Here is a 10,998-nt window from a genome sequence, read left to right as displayed (position 1 = left end):
CGTTATGTTACAAAATCGATACAACTGGTTTATAATTATCCTAGTGCGCGTCTATGTGTTGATGCACACATACCTAACTCCACATTAAAGCTGAGTACACAAATATATAAACTAACCAAGAAGTAAGTGTTGAGTAAATCGGCTGAGAATTCTTTGAGGAGAGATGGTACGCACGTATTGTGTTCCGTCTCATGTAGCCTACCTGCATAGTAGTTAGTAAACTCCGCTCTCTTGTCAGCTGATTGGTCCTTGTAATCTGGCAGTTTGCCGTTATTTTCCCTCTCCATTGCATAGTGACGCAGACTTGCCTGTAAAGCGGATTGAAGGTTAGAAAGCCTTGGGCTGGTTTGTCAGCAAAATTAAAAGATTTCGAACATAAATTATTATGTTATAGATTATTTTGTCTCATGGTGTGTTGATACTCCATCCTTCCTATTTTAGTTTATTTTTTGAAAATAAAGTCATCCATAGGGAGAGCTAAATCACCTAGCAATGTTTGCTAAGCTCAAAGAACGTGTGGACAAGTTTCTAAACGAGAAGAACTTTGTAACGGATTTCCTTGGAAAGGTGGAGGAGAAAACGGGGATTAAGAAAAAGTTTCTCGCCGTTGGTACGTTCCCTAATCTGTAATGTCATTAGATGATTGTTTTATTTCTGTACTGTCCACGCAGTCTTGGACTAGTCTAGTTTAAGAAACTCGGATATTTCATCATGTAATAGCCTGTATTGTACCTTTACAGTGTTCAATATACTGTCGGATATATAATATATCACCTCGACTCTCTTTTTGGCACAACCTGATGACAAAATGTGAATGCCATCATATAAACCTACTTGCGACAATCTGTTTTCTCGGAACAAAAGGCGCCCATAATCTCTTCTGACAGCAGCTAGGATAAATAACGTCATTCTTGTTACATAGGCGGCAATAAAATGTCGGCTAAACAATTCAGTCCTGTATCAATCTTTTATGCAATTGGATCGCGATATATATTTCTAATTTACAATAGTTTCATAAATGTTTGTTTCTGCCATATGGTTCCGTGGAGTTGCATTTGGTAATCTGTTTTTCCACGACCACCTGTTTTAGAAGGTCACGTGGCAACTTGCTCAGTTCGGCTGTGTGTTTTGAAACATATATTATTAGTACTAGCATTTATATTACAGTTAAAAGTTTTACTTAGTAACAAAGCTGACTTTTAGCAGGTTTAATAACAAATTATTATATCCCTTGAAACCAAGGCGCAGAACCCTGAAACTAGCCTCTGTTGAAAATGCAAAGCGTTTTCCTCACGATTTTATGATGAAATGGTATCGCTGGTAGATGGTGTCGCCATAGGCTCTAAGCACAATTAAAAATGTCTAAGCTCTAAAGTTAATGAAACTAACTAACACAAACTGCCCCATTTCACGTCCTCTCTCCAGCATATTTTTATTCCTTTTTTTTTTGTTCCCTTTAGCCTACATGTCGTACACAATTATCGGCAATTGCAAATGCTAATCGGGCGCAATGAATGAGTCAGTCTTGTGTGGCATGATTGGTTGCTGAAGGGACAGGAACGTATTCACGAAAGTGTGTGTTCTATTTTACAATGTAGAATAAGCGCCGAGCTACCACCACTGTACGCACCACTATCCTCGGTTGAACAGCTGGCAATTCAGTCATAGGTGCCTGGTGCCAAGTAGCTCCTATTGATTTCTGCTACAGTAATAGCGTAAGGCTTGTCCACATTCTATTCTGTTTCTTAGTTAAAGATAACCAAGTACAACTTCTGATAAATGTACAGTTTTATGTTTCATATTCAGATATGAAATGTAAAATAAACTATAGTGACAAGACTCTAATTATACTCAAAAATGGAACGAGAGAGACAATATCTTTACATTGAAAGAAAACGCCTGTCAAGCAATTTTGCCTGAAGGCATGTAAATATAAAATAATTCATTTATGTTTTACAGCAGAATTGTTTTATTAGATATGTTGTGTCACTCCTGTAGGGCATTTTACATAAGTGTGCCTCTGCAGACCCACAAAAGTAAACAGACTGTGTTGACCATGTTGACACAGGGTCAGTCAGGCTTGATGAAAAGACAGTGCTAATCAATACAGGACTATTGCTCCTATCATTGTGCTGCCTCTGTGCAATTCTGCCACCTCAGTGGAATGCTCCCAGAACTGTTGAGGTGAAATAGTACTGTATAGATCATGGGTTTTCCACATACATCTAGTGTCTTTAGATAGCTCATGTTGTGGGAAATAGTTTGGTGTCATTGATGGTGTAGTACACCATTGCTGAATAAAGGTCTTGTAGGAATAAACCACAGGTAATGCAAGTTACCTGTGAGTCAGCATCCAGCTGTGCAACAAAGGTTATCCAGGTTTGTTAGACGTACAGAGATAACATCAGCAGGGCCATTGTTGTTACCACCATCTTGAGACTCTTAATTTGATGATTTGCTGTTTTTCCTGTAAACCCTGGGTATATAGAGGGAAACGTGGAATGGTGCCTGCGGACCATTCGCATATAGCCGTTCATATTGCACCTTTCCACATTGTAATTCTATATCTGCACTGCACATTGTTCAATAAATTGTATTAATTTGAACCTGCATCCTCTTGACTCACACCACTGCACACTTGGCAGTTCAGAGTCCTAAGAGACATATACAACATAAGATACCTGCACCTCATAGTCACCCGCCTATACACTAGTACCATCACAAGATACATCATTGTAGGCTAACAGGCCACAGGCATGTCCGCATCTACATAGATAAATAGCGATCGTATAGAGCCACACTATTGGCAGACATTTACAGTTCCTTTAGTTGAACTGTTAGAACAGAGGAGCACTTGAACTTATCTTTTGGAGTCCGATAAACAAGAACAAAAATTAAAGGTGAGTTTTTTGTGTTAAAACATTGTTTCAAGACCATTGTAAATCCCTTCCTATCATTGAAAAAGGCTCACTGACATGTTGGCTCACCCTATGCCCGTGTTTATAGTCTTTACAATCGGGTTTCAAAATATGCCGTTGACAGGCCGGAACATCGCATAGCTGTACAATAATTAAAGCCCATTGGTTGAAAATTGGTTCTAATTGCATACAGCCAATGGCGTTTCAACATCAGCGCGTTCACAGAGAAGGAGTGGGACAAACAGTGTTGTGGTTTGAGTGTGTCTGTTGCTGCAATTCCTCTCTTGACCGTTAGAAGTCCAAAATTACCTATTGTACCTTTTAAATTAACCCTGTTCCAGTAGCACCTGATCAGACTACACGCGTTTCCTTCAGATCTCAAATACTTCCGCTTTTTGGTGTATTTGATAGGTTCCATCCCATCCCATCACCAGGAGCATACGGTATTTAATTTAAACCACAGCACAGTTCAATGAAGTTGATTAAATTACCATGTACTGCACATGATGCTATTGATAATTATTGGGGAATGACTCTTTGCTGGTCCTGATCGAGAAAATGTTGTTTGAATTGTACTGACCTCCTCGTGACTTTTCTAAAGCCCAAGTGTTTAGAAATCTTTGATCGTTGCAGTTACTTTCCAAATCTATGAGGTTGTGCGATTTGAACCACCTGCAAAAACACCTACGAGCACTGATTACTGTGAATGGTTTTGTTGCAGAAATTGTGTGAAGACCTTGTGCAAGTTGAAGTATCATCATGGAAGTAAAGAGACAGATTCAATGTATTTCCAAAAAAAAGCTAAATATTTTTTATTTTATTTTTTCTAAAACATTCCTTTATTTAAAAATGTACTTGTCCATTTCATTAACTCCACTAAATACATCTGTATATTTACAGATTATTCGTTTTCTTCCCCCATTAACAGTACCATGTCACTCTGCTCAATGACCATTTGAGTCCACATGAAATAATATATTATATTATAATCTCTGCTTTGGTCTGTTATTTGCATGGTCTACACAAGACAGGCCATAAATACGCTGTGTGTGCTATTCATTCCCCACCATCTGTGCATGGCCGTTACAATTTGCATGTTGTTGCTTTATCTTTTGTCTGATAAATTGTGTGATATAAAGAGTTTAGTTGCATTGTTCGCTTTGTCTCCTGTCTGCCTGCAGGTGCAGTGTCTATAACAGGGTTGTATCTGATCTTTGGGTATGGGGCTTCCCTACTTTGCAACTTGATTGGCTTCGTATACCCAGCATATTACTCGTAAGTGTGCCTTTCCCAGGTTTTCTTATAATAACATAATATATAATTTATTATTATTATTATTATTAGTAGTAGTATTATTATTGTTTGTTTATCTGACACTTTCATCCAAAGAGACATACAGTTCATTAGACTAAGCAGGGGACAATCCCCCCTAGAGCAATGCACGGTTAAGGGCCTTGCTCAAGGGCCCAACAGCTGTACGGATCTTATTGTGGCTACAGCGGGACTTGAACCACCAACCTTCCAGGTCCTGGTCATGTACCATAGCCACTAGGCTACTAGGCCACCGGCTGCCCATTATGATCTAGTGCAGATACTACTGTGACACTGTTTGTACTTAGTCATTCTTAAAGCATAAAGCCCTGGTTAATTTAATGTATTATGACAGTGGTCCTCACTCCTGGTCCTGTAGAGCCGTAGGGTGTGCTGGGTTTTTTTGTTTTCACCTTAATATCAGCAACAAATTCATACCCAAGAACCAGATGAGGTGTAATTAAGGTGTAATTAACTGCTTTAATTGATTGATTAAGTGCTGAGTAACAACGAAAGCCAGCGTACTCTGCCGCTCTCCAGCACCAGGAGTGAGGACCACTGTATTATAACCTCATTTTAAATTGGAAAAAGAAAGGAGGAAGACAGTGATGCATTAGTAATATTGTTTTAACTTCTTTGTCCTTTTCCGGTGCAAAGCATCAAAGCCATTGAGAGTCCCAACAAAGATGACGATACCAAGTGGCTAACCTACTGGGTTGTGTATGGTGTCTTCAGCGTGGGGGAATTCTTCTCTGATATCTTCCTGTACTGGTTCCCATTCTACTATGTTGGAAAGGTAAATTTTCTTACTTTTACCTTTAAAATAAAAATACAATTATATATATATTACTTTAAATATTTATTAAAAGTGGCTTCTCTCTCAGAAATAGGTACGAGCAGTGCCTAAAAAGTTAGAAATACTTGTCACTGGGGCAGTACCCTATATGTACATGAAATTGTAGTCCAAGCCAGCAATTAATTCATTTGTACCTGTTTGCTTGGAAAAAGTACTAATTTGTACCCAAAGAGAATAGTACTATACTTTCGGGGTACATTTGGGAAATTTGATCCTTGAAGAATAAAAACGTACCTCCACTGTCACTTTATTTCTGAGTATGGGGGATCTGCATTAATGTTGTTATACTGTTCATGTTTAGATATAAATATAATCCATTAATCAAATGGGCCCTAACCCTCATCTTTGTTGTACTGGTAGCAGTTGAAATTGTACTTCCCTCTAGGGCAGAGGTCACCAACCCTGGTCCTGGAGAGCTACTGGGTCTGCTGGTTTTCACCGTTACTCTGCACTTCATTAATCAATTAGAGCAGATGATTACACAGCTAACTCACCTCACCTTGTTACCTGGGTCTCAACAGGGTGCTGATTTTAAGGTGAAAACAAAAACCAGCAGACCCAGTAGCTCTCCCGGACCAGGGTCGGTGACCTCTGCTCTAGGGTCTTTCAGTGCACTTATCCCTTGGTTGTGGGTATGCGCTGTGTTGTACATCGCTCTGGATAATTTAATTGTAATGTGATGTAATGCACTGTATGCTTTGTGACGCGGTGGCTCAGTCGTTCGTCTCCGTGTCCCCGTCTCTCGCTCAGTGTCTCTTCCTGCTGTGGTGCATGGCCCCGGTTGCGTGGAACGGCTCTCACATTCTGTACACGCGCGTGGTGCGGCCGTTCTTCCTCAGACACGAGGCGGCGGTGGACAGCGTGGTCAGCGACCTGAGCGGCAAGGCCATGAGCGCGGCGGAGAATGTGACCAGAGAGGGTAACCGTGACGATATGGGCTATAATGCATGTGACTAGGGCCGCCTGGAGGGTGCAGTGGGTAGCACTGCCGCCTCACAGCAAGGAGGTCCTGGGTTCGAATCCCGGTCGGCCGGGGCCTCTGCGTGCGGAGTTTGCGTGTTCTCCCCGTGTCTGCGTGGGTTTCCTCCGGGTACTCCGGTTTCCTCCCACAGTCCAAAGACATGCAGGTTAGGCGGATTGGAGAGTCTAAATTGCCTGTGGGTATGAGTGTGTGGGTGAATGGTGTGTGTGCCCTGCGATGGACTGGCGACCTGTCCAGGGTGTATTCCTGCCTTTCGCCCAATGTATGCTGGGACAGGCTCCAGCCCCCCTGTGACCCTGTTCAGGATAAGCAGGTTAAGATGTATGTAACTATATACAGTGCAAATACATTACATTCTATATGTCAGGGGTGCACAACCAGGGCTAATCCGTTTCAGGATTTTCAGGAATTATTAACTTGTCTTAATAATTTTAATTGACTCCGTCATATCTTATCTGACATGTGTATGAGTACCGGCTACAGCTGTAGACCGCAAGTGTATCCTAATGATTTTACTGTGCTCAAGTACAGGAGTGAACCAGGATAATTTATAGAGCTGTCAGCAAATTAAACAAAAGGCAGTTGGTTGGAACAAAAATTCCTTGTGGAATATCTGGTAAAACTGTTCATAAATTTATAACATTTTCCAGAAATTCAAAAGAATATCTAACCTCCATTTTATAAGAACCAACCTTTACTTGAACCTATGGTGAATTCATGTAATAAATTCAGTTAGTAAATTCAGTTTCTGATGCTGAAATCACCATCAGTCTTATGGTGAGCACACCAGTCTTCATAAGACTGGCAGTGAGGGCAGACAGAAACCGAAGTGTTCCAAATTACCTGAATTCATCCTACACTTAATTAGTGGTGACACTTTTATGTTCTTCCCACAAACAAGCCACAGGCGGCCTGGTGCTGTTCTGGGTTGTGTGTGACAGTACCAGATTCTGTCCCACGCACAAAAGTGGCCATTATATTTTTCTGTAAAAATAAAGTAAAGTCTCTTGACCCCAGTATTTGGTGTAACTGATGTAATTGATGGAATATTGTATATATTTTCATATATATAATATTCCTTTTCAGTGCAAAACTGAATAGACTTTTCTGACAAACGTATCTTGTGACTGGTTACTTAACCGCTGGATTTAATGCGGAAATGCTGGCTTTCGTGCGGCAGGGATTGCCGTTCCCTGCAGGGGTCACAGACGGCTTATAGCCGCTAGAGAGAAGCGAGGCACAAATCAGGTCAGGTGTGATATAAATAGAGCCCTTCACACTTGGCGTGTGACTACCTTTTAAACGCCACCTTTAAATGCACACGACACATCCTCTTATTCTGCGGTGTACAGCTGAATGGGGCAGTATGCCGGGCTTCCTCTTAGCATTATGGGAAATGTAGTTTAAAGTGCAGGGTCACTCACGTGCAGCAGTTTTGCTAATGCTTGTATTCCTCCTTCTATACTTTCATAAGCCTTTCTGGTGTTCTGCTTTGACTGATCTCACTGTTTGTGGTGGTGGGTTGGTAGTGTCTGATTTGCTGTGATGTCTGTCTTTTCCTACTTTCTCTTCTCATATCTGGCTACAGTCCTGCACACACTGGTGAAACACAAGAAAATTCGGCCTGCAGAGACGGCAGCCAAAGAGCTACCCGGCCCGTCTGTATGTAAAACAACGACTCTTTGTCCTTCTCCTTCTCCCCCGCCTTGTCTTGTCTTCGCGTGCTGTAATTCCCTCAGTTTGCTTTTGAGCATCATTAGGCATTAAGTGCTGCCTGCACAGCATCCTGCTGAAAGCCTCAGCACATTATCTGCCTGTACCTCCCCACCCTGATTCTAAGCTAGGTTATCCTTATTTGACTGTACAGGCTTTTAAGCATAGACCTCGATGTCATGACAAGTACTGTCACTCAGACCAGTCATCTCTGTACAAAGGAACAAAATATGTGCAAAATAATATGTACTACTCTGTAATCCATCAAAATATCTTTGATGTGCTAATACTGAGAGGGCATTTGTTTATACAAGACAACCTATACTGTATATTCAGTGTGACAATCATGGTGGAAATACAATAAATTGCCAGCACTTTCAGATACTGTTATAAAACATTTTTTATAATTTAGACCCAACATCCTTTTTTTCAGGACATTGCCCTTTTTAGGATGGAAAATATCTGTCCTGACACGATTTCTAAAATAGAGCAATATTATGTTGCTAACACCTGCCAATCCTTTTTAAATCTAATATATGGTCACCCAAAGAACTGCTTCTGGGTAATCTTGACACAGTTTTAATTAAGTTTTATTCAGTTCTATTTGTCACTAATGAAAACCCATTATAGTAAACCCTCAAATTTAGAAAAATAAACAAACCTTTCTTTGTTTCACGTTCTTACGGAAAGAAAGGCTCTTCTCTGGAAAAATTTAAAAGCGTGTTGTCAATGGTGACGGATGAATTGTTCCCATGGGGTTCTACCATCCTCCAGTGATTATTCTAAAGATTGATTATTTACATTTGTTCAGTGACAGTTTTTGAAGAACAGCCATAAAGAACATAAGATGTAGGTCAGCGATTTTACAAGTGAAGGCACATACAGGGATTAAACTGTGCTGAGGAGAGCATTCTTCCAAACCCGTGTTTGTAAAGACAATTAAAGACACACAGCCTGTCACTGCAGAATCTCAATAAACGTCTAAATCTGTCTACAAAATGGCTTTACAGCTAGGTCTCTCATTTGACAGTTCCCATTGCCTTGTGTGGAGATGACCTGTCTGCAGTCAATGGGTATTTTTCACATGCACACTAATACTCCAATCTTACACTGATTATGGAAGTACTCTGATTATTGAAATGGAGCATGCAAATGTCTTTATCAGATTATCTTTATCAATGTAAGGTCATAATCAGTGTATTCAAAAACCCAATTTTTGGCCAATCAAAAAAAAAAGGTACATGTAGACGCCTTACTCTGATTTCTTTAGACTTTCTGAAACTGCTTGTCAGGTGGATCCCAGATGAATATAGGCATGGCTGCCATTGAGCACGCAGTCCATCGATTATGGAATGGATCGTGTAAATGCGGCTATTGGAGTAATCACATTATTTGTATCCATGTGTACACAAAGTCTAAATACTGGCATAAACTGATTACTCACAATAACCGGGTGGTTATTGGTGTGCCTGTAAACGTAGCCACTGACGCTCCTGTATTATTACTCTCTCTTATGACTCTCCACTTTTCCTTTGTAGCATGATCTCAGTGTAGACTAACCTGGTAAGTGTGTATATCCACAGAGACACACTGCACCCATAGTCAATCTGATCTGGTGGGATTCTGTAGCTCATACTGACTGACATTTTTGCTACTGACTTCAACTCCCAATTAATTCATTTATTTTGTTTCATTATTTCACAGTCCGGTGAGTCCAGCCTTGAGAAGTCCCAGTGACCGGGCCAGATATGGAAACCCACCGCTCCTGCCCTTAGTTTAACCCCTTGGATTTCTTTCCCCAGCTGCAAACTGATCTGCCACCCCTGGACCTGATGGAAGAGGACTGTTCAACTAGGACTGCGATACCAGCCAAACATAACCACTGTGGAACAATGTTTATATTCACTTGTATGAGAGCCTTGGGTTGTTCTTTCCCAGCAGTTCAGCAGTGTCTGCAAATGACCATTGCACCAATGCAGCAATTTTAACATCAAGTTTTAAACTTCAGTATCTTTGGTTTACAAATAGTAGTAAGCAGTTTGCCTGTGGAGGTCAGATTGCAGATTTTTTTTAAACAGTGGCCCATAATGTGTTTTGTCGCTTCTTTAGGCTCATTTACAAGCATTCAGGGTTCTTGGTATTTGTTTGATTTGCCATGTCTTGGGTTTAAATCAACATGGTTTTACCTAGCATTATATTTCTCTTCACTTAAGTACTATTGTTGTTCATGAAAGTCTTACAGCCAAGCACTGGTAAATATAATTTAGTTCAGCATCACTCATTTTTAAGTATTCAATTAGTTAACAGATACACTGGTTAGAAAAATTGAGCTACAGTGGTGTGAAAGTGTTTCCCCCCTTCCTGATTTCTTTTTTTTTTTGCATGTTTGTCACACTTAAATGTTTCAGATCAAACAAATTTAAATATTAGTCAGACAACACAAATAAACACAAAATTATTAAGGGAGAAAAAATCCAAACCTACATGGCCCTGTGTGAAAAAGTGATTGCCCCCTAAAGCTAATAACTGGTTGGGCCACCCTTAGCAGCAACAACTGCAATCAAGCGTTGGCAATAACTTGCAATGAGTCTCTTACAGAGCTGTGGAGGAATTTTGGCCCTCTCATCTTTGCAGAATTGTTGTAATTCAGCCACATTGGAGGGTTTGAGCATGAACCACCTTTTTAAGGTCATGCCACAGCATCTCAATAGGATTCAGGTCAGGACTTTGACTAGGCCACTCCAAAGTCTTCATTTTGTTTTTCTTCAGCCATTCAGAGGTGGACTTGCTGGTGTGTTTTGGATCATTGTCCTGCTGCAGAACCCAAGTTCGTTTCAGCTTGACGTCACGAACAGATGGCTAGACATTCTCCTTAAGGATTTTTTGGTAGACAGAATTCATGGTTCCATTTATCACAGCAAGTCTTCCAGGTCCTGAAGCAGCAAAACAGCCCCAGACCATCACACTACCACCACCATATTTTACTGTTGGTATGATGTTCTTTTTCTGAAATGCGGTGTTACTTTTACACTAGATGTAATGGGACACACACCTTCCAAAAAGTTCAACTTTTGTCTCGTCAGACCACAGAGTATTTTCCCAAAAGTCTTGGGGATCATCAAGATGTTTTCTGGCAAAATTGAGACGAGCCTCAATGTTCTTTTTGCTCAGCAGTGGTTTTCATCTTGGAACTCTGCCATGCAGGCCATTTTTGCCCA

The 10,998-nt window shown here is 40.6% G+C and overlaps 1 protein-coding gene across 1 annotated transcript; it reads left to right on the top strand.

Moving 5' to 3' along the window:
* Positions 1-240: 240 nt before the first annotated feature.
* LOC133126398 (receptor expression-enhancing protein 6-like) lies at positions 241-10,091 on the top strand. The gene is made up of 5 exons (XM_061238588.1): positions 241-610; positions 4,100-4,193; positions 4,887-5,025; positions 5,836-6,004; positions 9,485-10,091. The coding sequence occupies exons 1-5, from the start codon at positions 493-495 to the stop codon at positions 9,490-9,492; spliced, it is 528 nt and encodes a 175-aa protein (XP_061094572.1). The 5' UTR covers positions 241-492; the 3' UTR covers positions 9,493-10,091.
* The last annotated feature ends 907 nt before the right edge of the window (positions 10,092-10,998 follow it).

The sequence above is a fragment of the Conger conger genome, chromosome 4 (genome assembly GCF_963514075.1).
Source record: "Conger conger chromosome 4, fConCon1.1, whole genome shotgun sequence".
Lineage (NCBI taxonomy): Eukaryota > Metazoa > Chordata > Actinopteri > Anguilliformes > Congridae > Conger > Conger conger.
This window is presented reverse-complemented; position numbering and strand designations above follow the sequence as displayed.

Excerpts from the sequence above, each read along its gene's own strand:
- LOC133126398 (XM_061238588.1), top strand. The coding sequence starts at position 493 with ATGTTTGCTAAGCTCAAAGAACGTGTGGACAAGTTTCTAAACGAGAAG. Across the intron at positions 4,194-4,886 it reads GTATACCCAGCATATTACTC|CATCAAAGCCATTGAGAGTC; the intron begins GTAAGTGTGCCT and ends TCCGGTGCAAAG. Across the intron at positions 5,026-5,835 it reads CATTCTACTATGTTGGAAAG|TGTCTCTTCCTGCTGTGGTG; the intron begins GTAAATTTTCTT and ends TCTCTCGCTCAG.